Below are 17,588 nucleotides of genomic sequence, written 5' to 3'. Positions count from 1 at the left end.
AAGAACTTAATGATCCTTTTTCAGCAACATACCAACATCAGGTCAATAAGCCTGGGAAAAAGGAGGTCATTCATTCAATATGCATGGGTAATTTCTCTAGTCTTCAGACGGTGTAATGTGATCATATTTGTGAGCCACAAGAAAGAAAAAATAATTACTAAAGGTCAGTAAAGTTTTTATCTACTTGAGTAGATAAAAAAATAATTTGTGAAGACACACATGTGTATAAATATATTTGTGCATATGTCAAAGCCAAATGGTATACAGTTGCTTTCAGGCTACACTGAAAGTAGTTAATTTTACCTAATTATAATAGTGCCTCAAGACATGTTTAAGACAAAAAAGAGAACCTGATCTTTTAACCTTTCTCCCACTCCCTGAGTTGATTTGCAAGACTGAGATTTTTCTTTCTATCTTCACTTAGTTTTTAATAGATACTTCCAAGGCTCCCAGTTTCTAGGGATTTAGGCTTTTAAAGAACAAATGGTATCTGAGTTTCTCCTCATTTTCTATTAGTACTAAGTTTTAATGACATTCACAATGCATTCAGAAATAATTTTGTTAATTTGCATCATTAATTGCTTGCCTAATAGACTTTACAGCAAGAGAGAGAGCAGTACTTTAACATTCCCTCTACATTTTGATTAATGGACTTTTTTGTAAGCTGTATTTTGAGCAGAGGGAAAAGTTGACTATTATTGCATGACATGATGGTGCAAGACTGAGTACGCACAACATTCTGTTATTCAAGATATTACTGATTAAAAATTTCATGCTCCTTACCTCATACATTTCCTGCCAAAAATCAGACTGGTGAACTATAAGAATTTCTGGAGGTAGATTACAGATTTTAAAACAGGAACTATTTCTTCTGATATAAAAGGTGTAATCTTTCCCACAGTTTTTGCTATAGGCAGTGGCCTGGTAAGAAGCCCAATATGACTCCCCTGTAGTAGCCAGGAGAGTAAAGCAAGCTGCTGGGCTTCTTACCAGGATGTAGCCACCAAATAGCATAGGGTATGCCATTGGGTTCCCTTCCTCTTTTTTGGTATTGCTCTTTGCTAGTAACTGTCACAGATTTTGAAGCTGCCCTATAATATTCTCCTTTATTCTCTCATTACCCATCAGATGTTTTCACTTCCCTCTTTGCCATTTGTTAGCTCCTCCCTCTTTTCATCAACCTAGTTCCATCCCTCAGTACCTCACCTCTATATTCAGTCAATCCATTCCTCTCCTCTACAACATCCACCCTACTTCAAAATTTAATCTTCTAGCTCCATGTGTAAGTTACACCAGGTGTAACTCTGTCAGTCACTGGCACAGGGGTGTAAGGCAACCTGACTGAGGTTCAGAGTGACTTATGTCACTTTAAGCTGGTGCATTCAGGAGAATCACTCTTCTAAATTATTTCCATCCCTCCTGCAAATGCTTCACTTTTGAACGTAATTCAGTTTATCTACTCTGTTTAAGGTTACACAGACACCATATGACAGAGCATGATCAGGGTTAGTTTACTGAATATGTGCAATAAATTCTGTGAATGCCAAGGATGTAAGTGGAGAGAAATTAGAAGCATGTGACTGAACAAGATTTCAGGTACCTTGATCCTCACTTTATTTAAATTGGAAAATAGCTATGTTTACATATCACCTAGCACAACTTGGGATGCAGCATGTTATAGTAAAGCAAATAATACTACTACAAGTTACTTAACCAGTTTCAGGTGTCTCCACATCTTGATAGTAGAACATGATATGACGAAATCCTTCAATGGCCAAGAACTTATTGATGCGCTCAATCTGTTAAAAGGTTAGGTTAGATCATTTACATACTTTTCCTAGTTATTTACTAGATAGCTTACCAGCATTCACAAAACCAAGCCTTAAGTACATGCATTTTAGCATCGTTGTTAAATATGAAAGTTAAGCCATCATGTAAGGCCCAATTCTGCCGCTATTATTGAAGTTGAGTTGCTTCTACCCCTGCCAATAAATCTACTTAATTTAATGGGGTTACTCAAATTGGTAATTACTGTGTAACATAAGGAAAAGTGGTAGGATCAGGCCCTTCTTTACTTCAGCCATTTACTGTATATTGTGATCATAGTTACAAAAGTTGAGTTCACTGTACATGGCTTCAATTAAGGCAAAAATGTACAGAGAGCTCTTACTCTGTTTCTCCACCACCAGTTTCAAAGGGTGAACTACACTGACTGGCTAAAAATTAGCAAAATGTAGCTGCTGTTACGAAGCAGCATGGCATGAGAAGTCTGTATTCCAACAGCTTTTTGGATGCAGCCATGTTCAAGCCTCAAGGGAATTTCACAGCTATGTTCAGATTTAAGACTACCAAGAATGCCCTACTCCTCTAGCTTCCTTGAGCTACATCTTTGGGATGTTCAGCCTTAGGTAACTGTCCCATAGACCCTTTAGGGCTGTATAAAAGGTAATCAGCAGCTTATTCACCCAGACATTAACTGGCAGTCAGGGGACTCAGAGTACAGAACCTATGTTTAATATTCTTTTATAGTGGTTGTACTGGACATGTAGGGGGTATTTCTTAGCACATTCACAAGCAGCCCCTAAAGGGTGTGGCTCCTCTTAGACAGACGACAGCTTATGTTGAAAGTGTCCTTTTTTGCCACTGAAGTGTGAGTGCAGGTGATATCACCAGGATTACAGATCACTGACAATGGGTCACTGAGAATCTCCCACAGAGCAAGTACTTCAATTTTGCGAGATCCTAAAGAAGCTCCCTCTACTAATCAGCATCACATTCATAAGTCTGGGTTTAACCCCAGTTTGATCTTCCATTCTGTTGAGGCCCAAATGTGAACATGGGAAATGAAGGGCTCCACTAAACATGGAAGGGGATTTTACTTCTTTCCAACCTCTCTTGTAAACTTTGCAAATTCTCAGTTATGTATTTTAAACTTAGTATTCTGTAGCCTCAAAAGCTGGAAGTGCAATATAGCTGAAACTGAGTGCAAGATGAGGGAAAAGTAATTAGAGGAGTCTGGTGATCCAGAGGCACGTACAAGCTAACAGATAGCTGCTATAAAAGTTACAATAGTAACTCTGAAGCCAGAAAATGTGCTACAGACTCTGTAAAGGTAAAATTCAGCACACCTGGTTACCCTCAAGAATAGCATCTTCCACTTCAGCTTTGTCCAGGTCCACGCAGGAAGCAACAATATCCAATATATAATCATGCCTGCCATCCAGCTGAGCTCTTTTGGCCTCCTTCTCCTCCTTGAGCTTTTGCTGTAAGAAAACATTGACCGTTGGGAGAAAATTTAGAACTGCTCAAGTGATCTGTACAACTTAATTTGCTCACTTTTGAAGTTACATCTCCTTCTTTTGGGGTTTACTTATGGCTGACCTACTTTTAGGCCACAACCTATACTTATGAAAAGTTATGAAATTTAAGTTTTACAGCTAATTTATGTGGTTCAACCATCTGATTTAGCCTACAACTTTATTAACTAAGCATATTATATAGCATCATGTATTCCTATCAGAGGCCTTCTCTGGAAGAAATTGCATGAGGTACCATCCATATCAGGCTACATAAATCTAGCACAATCCTCAGCTCCTTAGGCCACTAGTCCCTGCTTTCCAGGCTATTTACATATGCTGTTTAAGTCAGGACATGATTCCAACATATCCTATTTGTTATTCATGTAGGATTGCTAAGGGTTTGTGCCGTAAAAGGACAAAGAAGCTCACTGAGGTGGTTGGGATTTCACACATTATCTCTTTAATATAAGGATATGTAATACAAGCAATAAGCCTGAAGATACACAAGTGTTTACAAACAGTTAGCTACTGCTATTAGATTGTTTTTTTAAATACTATACCTCAGCTTCTAATTAAATTGAATCCCATATGCAACACATCTCATTTGGTTAGAGACAAAATAACCTTCTGGAATAGTTGCTGGTATTATTGTGCTTGCAGATCACAAGAATTAATATTATTTCATTTTCAATAGAAATTTAGAATTATATTTTGTTGGTGGTAAATCCAAACTTAATTTCCCCAGTGATAATGGAGAATCTAGTAATTCTAGAGTATGACCGCAAGTAATATAGCCAGAAGCTGTAGCAGATCCAATAGGCCTTGCATAATTGAAATTATTCCCTTATGTAAATATGCTTCCTAATTATTGCAGGATCTTATGGAAGAATTTGTAAAAATTTCTTTTAGTCCTAGAGACATTTGTTTAGAATGCTTGAATGTGTGGGGAGAGAATTTTTTTCTGTTAACTTATAAAATAGGTGACTGGGTTTTCATTAAGTTGATATGGTTGAAGAAGGCAATGGTAGTAAAATATTAGTTTTGTGCATATTAAGCACAATCTTTTATCATATCTGCAACTCATTTGCTCCCTGGAGACTACAAAAGGATAAAACAAATGACAATGTGCTATACACTGTATGGGCTTTACTCTGTGAGGTGGATAATCCTTAAATTGTCTTAAAAAGAGAACTATATTCAACTATAAAATAGCATCTCACATTTGTCAGCATTACCAGACAGTGCTCATTTGTCCTTTTAAAAAAAATTGTCATATGACTTGAGCTCAATGTTCATTTATCCATGAAGCTGGTTAGCAAACTAATAGAGGGTGAAGTTCCTCCCTGTGATGGGGTCTGTTGCAATTTCTCTGCCTCCATCCCTGCTGGAGACCGTGGCACCCGACACCCCCTGCCTAGGAAAAACCCACTCAACCCAGGGTACCCACAAGAATTAGTTCTCTAATGGCCAGGCAGAAACAGTAACCAATCAGGAGTTGCCAGGCAAGTTAAGAATGCTGGCCTGCTTCAAGCCAGGATGAGTGTGGGTGGAGCTGGGACAAGAGAGAAACTCCTCAGTCTAATCCAGAAACGTGGGGCCAGGTCAGGGCCTTTGTTTCCAGTGCTGTGAACAAGCAACTACATTTTTGTTGATGAGTTTAAAGTTGTAGACAACCAAATTGTATTTTTGTTTGTTCATTAACCACTTAAAAACCGAGACCACGCTCCCTGCCAGAGTTCTTCAGCTCCAGGCATGCTGCCACAACTTGGTAGTAGAAATGGCATCAGCTTCTCCCCTTTTCCAGGAAGGGGGTCATGGAAGATCCCTTACAACTCCTGGTTCAGGAACTGCAGACCCAGGTGGAGAACCAGCGGCTGCTCCTGGAAGAACAGGAGGCCTCGTGAGCCACGCAGCAGCAACAGAGTGCTCCTCAAGATACTTCTGCTGCAGCAGCAATGACAGCAACAACAGTTCCAGGAGGCCATGCTTCAGTAGGTCGCCAGCTGCTCCCCATCTGAAGCAACACCACCAGGGCTGGATATAAACCTCTCCAAATTAAAGCTCACTGACGATCCTGAGCCCTATCTCATGGTGTTTGAGCAATTAGCCCCAGTAGCTCGGTGGGTGAAGACTACCTAGGCCATGCAAATAGATAATTTTCTGTCTGGGGATGCTGCTTACCAGGCCTTGATCACAACACCACCAATGACTATGACATCCTGAAAGCTGCTATACTCAACCAACTGGGGGCATCCCTGGAGATGTACCACTCGCTTCAGCCAGAATACTGTTCTTCAGAGACTAGAGACTCAGTATTGCTGGATTGATATTCAGAGGTCTTGCAGCCTTTGTTTGGACCTGGGTACACAGACAGAATCTTCGACTCACTGGCAACTGCCATCCAACTCAGAGGAATTTGAGAGCAGGCTAGCTGGGCAAGGATGATGGACATAAGCCTAGAGGGCCACAGGCCTAATCACATGAGGAGTCAGCTTTGGTTATCAGGAAGGAACTAGAGAAGTCCCGGAATAAGGAGCACTCATTTACTAAACCCCCTGGAGGCTCTCCGATACACTGCCCCATGAGCTGCCTGAAGAGGAGCATGCAGAATGATGACCAGCAGGAGGCAAATGAGGGTCCTCTATCTGGACAGTCATCTGTTTTCAGTGAGGGAAACCTGGGCATCTTAGCTGTTTGTGCCCTCTCATGGACTGCAATTACATGGTGTCTCTTAAACCAAACAGAGTAGAATTGTAACTCAAGTATGCCTTGGGGCAGTGTCGAGGCTAATAGACTTAGGATGCTCCCAAACCTTAGTGTGGGAAACCCTACTGGACCCAGAGAAACTACAGGAGGATGACTGGTATTCATTACCTCCTCAAGCACCTGTACAGCATATACAATGCCTTCCTGTTGCTTGCTGCTAGGTAACAAAATGCTAGTGAATACACTGTTCTTGACAGTTATGTTATTCTTATGGTTAATCTGTTTTCTTATGTGCTATTTAGAGTTGATGATACAGACATTCCTGAAGGCTAGTAAAACATTAACAAAGTGTTTACATTTAAATGCTGTTGGCACACAAAACTACAGTTAATATAAACCTAATCAGCTTGAGTAGTTCTCAAAAAAGAGGAATCTCTCTCATCATTACACTTTAAAGCTCCTGAATTTCCCACTGAATTCCTAGGTTGCAACACTTCATAAAACTACTTGCAAACTCAGCCACAGAGTTACTGACTTTTATTAACTCAGCCTGTATACTTAATTTAATTAATATGCATGTTATACACCTACTCAACTCATAGTCAAAAAATTACAAAAGGTTGATCGGCAAAGTTTCTGAGTGCCTATTTTCCTACAGGTCAGTACTTTCCTGTAGGAAATCTGTTGAGCAGTGTATGAAATAGTCAAACAAATATTGGAAATAAGACCTCAAGTAATCCTATGTGTAACTCCTTTCTATTCAATAAAGTTATACCAGTTCTCAACTGGACTAATTGTTTTCTGACATGGCTTTAAAATGGTTATCCAGAGTCTATTTCTCTTTACAAAGTTTTGTAATTTAAAAGACAACATAAAGACAACAGGATCAACTAATGCACAAGATAATTTTATCATCTGATGCAAAAATCACCACAACCATCAAATATACCTTCCAGCTACTGGCTGGAGTCCGGTTGATAGGGAGCCTTAATTGTGGATTTCTTTAACTTAAGGTTTTAAAATGAAAAGAAATCTAAACTAACTTTTAAATTCTTGTTTTGGAGTAATTACACCCTAGCTGTATTGTATTGTGCCTTAATTATGCTGCTGGCTGGGTCTATGTGTGGTATATGCATCCGCAGCCCCTAATGGGTGTGAGACCTCCCAGCAGGGAAAACCCCTGACTCAGGAAGTAACCTTGAGAGAAAGGCCCAGAGAGGAAAAGTAAAAGTGTTCAGAGTCAGCAGCAGGAGGGGAGCTGCCTCTGTTCCCTGTTCTAGTAATAAATACATTGTCTGCTCTTACGGAGCTTGTGCCTGTGACATCATTACAGCGACTCTGCCTGGAGACCACAAAGTCACATGACAATATTTCATTCTAAATTACTGATATATACTTTAGTCTGAGCATTCCTTTTTTTAAAAGGTTAATACGTATGCTGACATTAAACGAGAATCCAGAGAAAGAGCTACCACGCTACATTTCTAGTGGTAGGAAGGCAAATATCTATTGTAGCATTGCCTTTCACATTTTAGGGTCTCATTCACCCATATGCCCAGGCTGCTTCATGCTGCTCTAGAGCAGTGCAAGGCAGTCATGGCATATTGGCCAGTTTAACTGGATTCACAGCTGCTAGCATTGCCAGATTTACACCCTTGCCAGATTTACACCATTACTGTATTTACATCTTTCCCCCCCTCTTATCTTCCCTATTGAGTAGATCTGGTACAACAGGTTTTTAAAAGTACAACTAGGACTAAGCATCTTTGCCAAAAATAAGTTTCATCTTCAAAGTAGGCTGCTGCATAAACTTTTAAAAAAAAATCGTGAAAAGTTCTCTTGAAAAATGGCTGCCATCAGTTGTTCGCAATTGGGGTAAGGCCACAACAGCCCTTTGCAAAGATGGCTGCTATCTCCCATTGCTCTCCATGGGAGCAAAACCAACCAGCCATCACCAAAGATGGCATCCTCCATGCTTTCATATCAACACTTAGCAATAAATGAATGGAGACGGTGGCCATCTTTTCTTATGACAGTCAGGGGCCTGCATCCCAGTGAAACAGTGAGTTATGGTGGCAATTTTGAAATGACGATTCTGAGTTTCTCTAAAAACTGTTCTTTAGTTGAAGAATAATCTTTCAATTACAAGTAACAAGGAAACAAACATTTATGTATCATGGTCACTTTATTCATTCTGAGGTTTCACTTCTGTACCTGCTTCTGTGTAGAAAGACAATGCCCGTGCTTACATCACTGAGGACTAAGAAAGGTCTGATACTTTCAACAGAACACTGCCTGATTGGTTACAGAACTTGGAAGCTATACACATAACGAAACAGACGCATGTAGTCAATGAGGCAAGAGTCAAAATAACATCAAAGAAAGATTCTCCACTGCTTTGTTCATTAGTATACCCTGTTCAAGATCTGCACTGACTGAGGCAGGGTTCTGGTAAAAAAATATAGTAATGCCATCATTTCACTGAAGACTTATTGTCATGTATATGCATGAATAGCAGAGCTAATTTGCATGAACAGTACTTTTGAGTACTCCACTTTAAAGAATATTCAGGCTGCCAAGTATTTCATGTGCAGTTTGTTCTTTTTTCATTATTCATGAAATCCTAATTTTTACGGGGAAATAGCCCTCTCCAGATACTGATGCCACGTTAAAATTGGAATTCCCAATTAAATGTAAAGACATTCTCCTCCCACACCTTAGGTTGATTCAGTTGGTATTAGTAATTTCCATCTAATGGAGCACACAATTTGTTCTTGTGATATCCAATTCTACACACAAAAGGACAAATCAAGCAGCATATACTTACAACTGCAACTAAACTGAATAATGTATGTTGGGCTTTGATAGAGAGATAGATGCACGATCTAATGTTATAGTAATAGCCCTAGTAATGTTATAGTAATATTCATTAAGCACACACTATCAATATAACATTTTATTGCATATATATTTCTAGCAGTTACATTGCCGGACTTGGTTTGTCTTTTTATAATCCTATTCACTTATGCTAAGCACCCCGAAGGACTTTGCAAAGCTGACTTCAGCTTTGGCATTAGAAAGTAAGAAACATGGTCAAAGGCAAAATACATTTAATGTTCTGCCTCAGTACAAGCTGGGAAGGTACCTTCATGGATCAGTACCTAGAATTTTGGTATCCAAAACAAAGATAAGGAAGGGACAGAAGAACAAGTTAAGGAACTGGTACAAACTGATGAGTTTAATTTTAGTGATGTATAATGCGTTTTGTAACTTGTAAAGTCATCCTATAAACACTCCTAGATGAAATGTGTAACTTTGGCAGCACACCTTCTGTGTAAGATGAATGTAACAATGCTACACAAGACAGCTTCCTGGAAACTGCTGTCATATTAAATCTTTTTTCCTGTACTATACTATTATTGACTTTTACAATAAACCTGGCTGATATTGGTTATGTGGTCTCTCAAGTAGATTTTGTAACAAACCAAAGTGTGGTCAAGCAATTGACCATGAAATTTATCAACAAGGTAGTCTCCACCAAAACGTCTTTTATAGTACAAATCAATTCCAAAGCTTTCAAGTATACGAATGTGTCACATAAGCCAATTTTTATATACCCAGCCTGTCTGCTGTAACAAGGCCCATGATTTAAGAAAATACCAGGTGGGCTATATTTTCTGCTCATCCTCTTGGATTAAGGATTTAATTTTTGTGCACTATTTAAAAATCACTAAGTATCTAAATGCTGACTGTTTTTTTAAAATGAGTCCAGATCAGCAGTTAAGTTCAGCTCAGCTTCATGTACAAATCAATTAAAGACAACAGGAAACAGTACAGTTTGATCCCCTATGCTGCTTTTCATTTTCAATTTCAGTAGAATTAGCGTACGTCATCTTTTCACTGAAAAATTTCTTTAGCCAAAAAGTTTGGATTCATAGACACTGTCATTTTAAAACCACAGAGTATGTTATGTTGTGAAAACATATCGGAAAATTAGTTTAATACAGCATAGCAACAGTATCACTTTTTCACATAAAGGCTATCTGATGCAAATTTCAACTATTTGATTTGATTCTGCTAAATAAGGAAAGCTATATCCTCAGACTTCATACATGGAAATAAAGAGGTACATTAGTCTTTTACTTTCATATGCCAGCTCCACAATAGCCCACCTAATTTTAAAAAGATTTGAGGACAGTACAAAGAGACAGCATTGATCATTTCTGCTCCACTAGACCTTTGGAAATTCCAATGAGTAAAAATATCCATTGAACAATGCAAGCTACTATGAGCACAAACAACTTACCCTCTGCTGTATCTATAGGTAAGAGTTCAATTCCACATCTGTGTCCTTATCTTCAAGGCATACAATGGTCTCTGGAATATCCTGGGCCCGGATCACCTGAAGCTCTGAGATTAAGACTAGCTAATAAATCCCCTCCTTATTCACAGTGAGCTGTCCATAGCACAGGAAAAGCTCATCTGTGCTGGATGGAGGCTTCTCAGGGGCCAGTCCAAGGCAATGGAATGAACTCCCAAAGAATCTAAGCAACACTTCAATCACCACTTTTTTCAACACTTAGACCTTGTTTTCAGTAACTAACAGGACAGACAAGATAAATAAACTGTTCTGATAGAACATAAGAACGGCCATACTGGGTCAGACCAGTGGTCCATCTAGCCCAGTATAATGTTTTCCAATAGTGGTCAATACCAGGTGCTTCAGAGGGAATGAACAGAACAGGCAATCATCGAGTGATCCATCCCTTGCCACTCACTCCCAGCTTCTGGCAGTCAGAGACTAGGGACACCCAGAACATGGGGTTGCGTCTCTGACTATATTGGCTATTAGCAATTGATGGACCTATCCTCCATGAACTTATCTAATTCTTATTTGAACCCCATTATAGTTTTGGCCTTCACAAAATCTCCTGGCAACAAGGTCCACAGGTTGATTGTGCATTGTGTGAAGTACTTCCTTTTGTTTTATGATGCCTATTCGTTTCATTTGGTAAACCCTGGTTCTTCTGTTATGAAAAGGAGTAAATAACACTTCCTTATTCACTTTCTCCACACCATTTATGATTTTATAGCTCTCTATCATATCTCCTCCCTCCCTTCCCCACCCTCGGCAGTCTCTTTTCCAATCTGAAAAGTCCCAGTCTTTTTAATCTCTCCTCATATGGAAGCTGTTGCATACCCCTAATCATTTTTGTTGACCTTCTCTGAACTTTTTCCAACTCTAATATATCTTTTTTCAGATCGGGTGACCAGAAATTCACTCAGTATTCAAGGTGCGGGCATACCATGAATTTATATAGCATCATTATATTTTCTATCTTATTATCTATCCCTTTCCTAATGGTTCCTAACATTGGTCGCTTTTTTGACTACCGCTGCACATAGAGCGCATGTTTTCAGAGAGGTATCCACAAAAATTCCAACTTGTTTGTTAGTTTGTGTGTCTTTTGCTAGTTGCTCTTCAAATTCTTTTTGGCCTGCCTAAAAAAATTATAGTTTTACACTTGACTTGCCAGAGTTTATACTCTTTTCTATTTTTCTCAGTAGGATTTGACTTCCAATTTTTAAATGACCGCTTTTTGCTTTTAACTGCCTCTTTTATTCTGTTGTTTAGTCATTGTGGTATTGGGGTTTTTTGGTCCTCTTCCTGATTATTTTTTTATTTGGGGTATACATTTAAATTGAGCTTCTATTAAGGTATTTTTTTAAAATATGTCCATGTAGCTTGCATCCATTTCATCCTTGTGATTGTTCCTTTAACTAGCTTCCTCATTTTTGTGTAGTTCCGCTTTTTGAAGTTAAATGTTACTTTGGTGAGTTTCTTTGGTATTTTGCCCCCTACAAAGATGTTAAATGTAATTATGTTATGGTGGCTATTACTAAGAGGTCCACCTATATTCACTTCTTGGGCCAAATCCTGTGCGCCACTTAGGACTAAATCAAGAATTGCCTCTTCCCTTGTGGGTTCCAAGACTAGCTGCTCCAAGAAGCACTCGTTAATGATGTCTAGAAATTTTATCTCTGCATCCCGCATCCTGAGGTGATATGTAGCTATTCAGTATGGGGATAGTTAAAATCCCTCATTATTATTATTATTAGAGATTTTTATTTTTGTAACATCTCTAATCTCCCTGAGCATTTAACAATCATGGTCACCATCTTGGTCAGGTGGGCAGTAGTATATTATTACTGCTTTTATTATTCAAGCATGGAATTTCTATCCATAGAGATTCTATGGTACAGGTTGATTCATTCATTGATTCATTATATTTGACTCTGTGCTTGCTTTCACATGTAGTGCCACTCCCCCCGCAGCACAACCTATTCTGTCATTCCTATATATTTTGTACCTTGGTATTGCCATGTGCCATTGAATGTCATCATTCCATCAAGTTTCTGTGATATTTATTTTATCAATATCCTCATTTAATACCAAGCACTCAAGTTCACCCATCTTAGCATTTAGACTTCAAACATTTGTATACAAGCACTTTCGAATTTGCCAATATTTAGTTCTCTGCCTTCATGAGATGTAACTGAATGGGACTCTTTCATTTGACTGTTTAACTTCAGTTCCTACCTGTGTTTTGTCAACTTCTATCCTCTCATTACTAGGATATAAAGAATCCCCATTAATAAATCCTCCCCCAAGGGATGTCTCTGTCCAAACCATGTGCTCCTCCACATCTGTCAGCTTTCCCTTACCCCTTAGTTTCAAATTAAGTACCTAGCATCTAAATTTTGGGGCAAAATTTAACAGCAGCAAAAGGAATATTGCTGGGGCTGCCATAAGTCTGGAGTAACTAAACCAGTCTATTCTGGTTTTAAAAAGCTGTTACTTGATTTTTGATCTTAGTTTACAAGGCAGTACTGGAAGTCAAGCACTTAAACTTGAAATTATTTGATGTTTTAAACTCCTGTCATTTGTAAAGAGGGAACCACCCTAAGCTATAGGTATCTAATATTTGTTAAAAAAAAATACTAAGGATTCTTGCATCGCATCTATATCCTAGAATAAAGATGACAATTTACCAAGAAGATCCCTTCTTGAATGTGGCTGGAATTTCACTGAAGTCACAAGGGTAGCAAGAAAGTTTCCAATTCAGCTATTCACAACACAACTAAATTGTCTTCATTTAGCCACTATCTTTTTACCCAATTCTTGGCTTACAAGGAGGGTGCTAAAATCAGAGCAAATGAGCAAAAAGGTTTTTGCAGGTAGAACGTCATTGGATCTACATGGCTAAAGCAATGTTTCTCAAGTCCTTGGCTGCAATTGCAGGGTTTCTGCAATTTTGCCCCTACCTGGGCCACCATCTTTTACTCTCAATACAGGGATCCATTGATAAAACTTTGGATGCAAGAGCTGCTTAGCCTAAGTAGGGAATATATAAGGTAACAAAGGAAGCTCTCTTAGGTGACTCTTGGAGGTTCTAATCAAGAGCAAGTTCCCTTACCACGTCTCAAGCTTTGTGCTGATACTGTTGTCATCCCAAGCCTTTATATTCACCCAACTTTCTCCCCACTCTAGGGTCCCTTTGTGTCTTGGCTGTAGACCTTGACAGACTTCTTGTCCCCAAGACCCATTCAGTTGTTGCTTTCTCACTGGTCTCATACTGGAACCTCCCGTTTCAACCTCCTGTCTTATCCAGCAGCTTGTTTCCAGAAAAACTTTTCTAAAACAGTCCAGAACCAGGAATGTGCTCAACCCAGTCCAGCAATTAGAAGAGCCAGCCCATCCTGTAACAGTGGACACGCAATCACGATTTGCCATTGTTCAAAACAAAGTAGTCTTTTTATATCCATATGACTGTGGACAACCCTTGGAAGGTAAGAGCCCAGGAAAGAGGGAAAAAGATAGCTGCTTTTGTGAAGTGTAATGAATTTCTTACAGCTCATTCCCAACTACCAGGAAAAAAGTATTCCTGCCTCTTTCAACTGTACTCAGGTATCCAAATCCTCTCATTCTAGCACAGTGACAACCTTAACATAGTAGTGTAAACAACAGTGCTCACTAATGAGCGTGATGTGCACCCCTGTCACATTGCAATATAAATACCACCAACAAAACCATTTCCTGCCAGGTATGGAGGCATGCTGCCTGTGTAGTATCTTACTGATGAGCAGACCATGTCAGCGTAAACCCTTTCTTATGAAGAGAAACTGTGTACAGAAATGGGTAACAAAACTTCCTACTGCTCTGTGTAGCTGCAGCCTGGGACTGCCCTGTCCTGGGCTGCTTTGTTTCTACTGCAGGAAGAAGTGACCCAGAAACCTTAATGTTGCGTCTGGAGTGTACAGTCAATTTGCCATCTCTACACTTCCTGAAGGACGTCCTCTGCGGCACAGCGTGCACATCAATCCATTATCAGATGTTTTGTTTTTCTGTGGCAACATTTGACCATTGTGCTGCTTTGCCTGAACTGCCCATGGTTTCACCTCTGAAGCATCATATCTGTTTTCTCCAAATTTCAGATGCATGCACAATTCTATTTTCAATTTAAAGTTTTTAGTGCCATTGAACTAGAATTTGTGAATAATCCTACCCTGTTAAAGGCTGTAGCCTAATCTGGGATGGGCATGTTGAGGCTGGTCCTACTGTTTGAAGAGATATTCCATGAGGTACTGAGTTTTCACTGTCCTTTATCCTATTGATTTCTATTCCTGCTGTGCCACTTTGGTCAAGTTACTTCACTTCTGGGTCTCAAGTTCTTGATCTGTAAAAAGGGGAAAGTTTCTTCAAGCCCTTTCAGATCTATGCATGAGAGGTATTATTGAAGACCCAAGTGTAGTTTAACCAATTCCATCTGTGCTGCACTCTGCCAGGCAAGACAATTCTCCACTGCATACATGGAAGAGTGGATTTACCACTGGACTGCCTCCTCATGGCTGGATATGGCATAACAGCTTTCCCCGTACGGTGTCCCTTGCCAACAGCTGCTCTGGTCCTCCCGTGGTCCACCTCTTCCCATGACTCAGCCAAGTCACAATTTAAGTCCACCCATCCTTGGGTATTTAAGTCCATAACTGACGGACCACTATGAATTCAAAAACAGTCTCATCTGGGAAATCTTCAGCAGGACTCCACCCTTCCACTCAGGGCTGGTCTTCACACAGCGACTCCTTTCCTGGGCCCAGTCATCTCATCCGCTAGGAGGCGCATCCAAGCAGCAAGCAGTCAGACTCTTGGCTGAAACCAGGCTTCCCTCACTGAGAGATAAGCGAAGCTCTGATCTCTTTCCTGGTCAGCCCCAAACTGAGCTGAGTCTGCTTTTATCTCCCCTCTCCACTCCTCACATCTGCTACAGGTGTAGCTATGCGGGGCCAAGTCGGTCTCCAGTCCCTCATTAACCTCATCCTTGCCAGTGTGGGGCCTGTGTGTCCCCTCACAGGGAGACCATGACCTGAGTTTGCTACTGTCAAAAGTATGTCAACACAGGTTTAGTTTCAAGATTTGACTGTTGAACCCTGACCCACCCATGGGTTGTCCACTCACGGCTGCCCACCCATGAGCAAATGAGTAACTGCCAGATCCACTTAGTAGGAAGAAGGATTGGAAGCTGCTTCCCAACTTCAACAGCTCTTTCTCAAATATAGAGAACATACACATAAGCTCTCCCTGACAGGAGAAATTTACACAAGTCATTTGGACAAGGTATTATCTTCTATTTGTATTTTTCCCTGTGGTATTGAATCAGTCGCAACAAATGTATGAGTAGAGAATGAGCCACATTTATATTCAGGTAGTCTATGAAGGGGCATACCCTCACACAGGCAGACAGGAGACAAACAAGCTCCCCTGGGCCTGTTCAACACCAACAAGGTACACCTGCAAAGCTTGATCTGCCTGGTGAGGGGGAAGTTAAAGGGGAAAACCTGCCATAGGAAGGGGCGGTGAACAGGAAGAGGGCTGCTCCACCTCACACAGCCATGGCAGGTTCACCAAGAGGGAGACATTAACAAGCCTCACCACTCCCAAAACTTCAAGACCCAGTCTCAGAGCAGTATGCCCTATGAGGAGGGGCTGGAGGTAGACCCCATTTTAGACTAAGCCCATAGGGCTGACCTAAGATGACAGCCTGAGATCCAGCTCACCCCTTTCTTCTCTTTATTCTCCTACAGAGTCCCTCTCCCATAAGGGAAGAAAGAGGGGAAAGGACTTTTCTTTTGTTTGCTCTAAGAACCCACTTAGGCATCTGCCAGGGAGTGGAGAGGAAGACAGTATAAGGACCTGAAATGGGGTCTGGAGGGGACTTGAGGAGACTCCTGCCCTCCATGTAGTCCCAAAGGCTACCCAAGGGTATAATTTTTGTAGACCTTTTATATCCACTCAAAAGTGTATACTAACATTTTATACCTCCAGACAAAGCTCTAAAGCTTGCTTCAGCTGAAATCTGTATATGATTCCCTTCTGAATGACTCAATGTTGCCTACAGGAGGTATTCCCTCTTTGACGGCCAAAAATACAACAGGAGAAAAGTATATATCTTCTTTTAGGTTCAGGTCCCTAACTAGAAAGGAAAAGCTAATTGTATTAGGAATCTATGGTGTCTGCTTAGAGAAACAAAAAATAGAGCCTTTGCCAATTTCAGGTACAGAGGTGAAGTACTTCTAATGAAAACTCAACAACTCCTCTACCTCTACCAACACTGGCAATTGTCCAAGCATAACGTAAAGTCAAGTCTTTAATGTGTCCTGTCTGTGTTTCTAACAATTGTACTACATTTTGAGATTTAAGACGTTTTACATAAAACCTAGTTTACATTCATTTCCTATTTAATCTCCATACATCAATTATTATTAGCATTATCACGAGCTTCTATGTGGAGCCTTTCAGCACAAACAAGCCTAGACTTGACAAACCAAACATTTGAGTTGGATTATTTCACCATGACAGCAAATGGAGCTCTTACTGACAGATTTGTTTGAGAATCCAATAGCAATCAATCCTGCTATGCAGCTTTCTTTCTGAGTTCTTGCAAACAATACAATCAAAGGTAGAGCAAATGTTCATGATGGCAATGTAAGCAACTCAGTTTTTATCTGCTTTTAAAACACTCTTCATTTAAACCACCCCTAGAATAGGGAGGATAATCATCCTCTCACTTAGGCCACTGTAACATTTGCCAAAGGTGTCATTTAGTGGGTGCTTTTCATTATGAAAGCTCTCTTCGCGTCCTACTTACCAGCAGGAGAACCAGTTTTAACTGTGTTTGTAATTATGTTTCCATGTGTGCATAAGGCAGTAGAACAGAAAACTACACTGTAATGGAGGTGTCCCATTGTAGAAAAGAGATCCACAAATCACTGCTGATAATGCACAACTACTAAAAAACTGAAGAGCCTACTACATTTTTTGTTGTTGCTTGTCAAGGTTTTTTTTTACTAATGTAGACTAATGACTAACCTGATTTCTGGTACACAACCCTTCCCAGTGGAAGTCAGTCAATTTCAGCTCTTGCAGAAAATAATCCCCTATTGGACAAGCTGGCACGTCAAGAGTATTTAAAATTGTGTTCAGAAAAATGAATTACTTGTGCATACCTGACCCTCCGTCCACAG

At 40.0% G+C, this 17,588-nt stretch overlaps 1 protein-coding gene across 1 annotated transcript in view; it reads right to left on the bottom strand.

The window, feature by feature from the left end:
• The window catches only part of DNAH5 (dynein axonemal heavy chain 5), a gene marked incomplete at its 5' end in the record, with an annotated part of 254,247 nt that overhangs the window by 212,860 nt on the left and 23,799 nt on the right, over positions 1–17,588 (bottom strand). Inside the window, 2 exons of the mRNA XM_084621096.1 lie at positions 1,715–1,799; positions 3,129–3,263. Coding sequence (XP_084477222.1) covers positions 1,715–1,799; positions 3,129–3,263 — 220 coding nt within the window. The remainder of the gene's footprint in view (positions 1–1,714; positions 1,800–3,128; positions 3,264–17,588) is intronic.

This window comes from Lepidochelys olivacea, assembly GCF_965140295.1.
Source record: "Lepidochelys olivacea isolate rLepOli2 genome assembly, chromosome: 2".
In the NCBI taxonomy this organism is placed as follows: Eukaryota; Metazoa; Chordata; order Testudines; family Cheloniidae; genus Lepidochelys; species Lepidochelys olivacea.
Note: the sequence above shows the minus strand (reverse complement) of the source record. Positions and strands in the feature narration are given on the sequence as shown.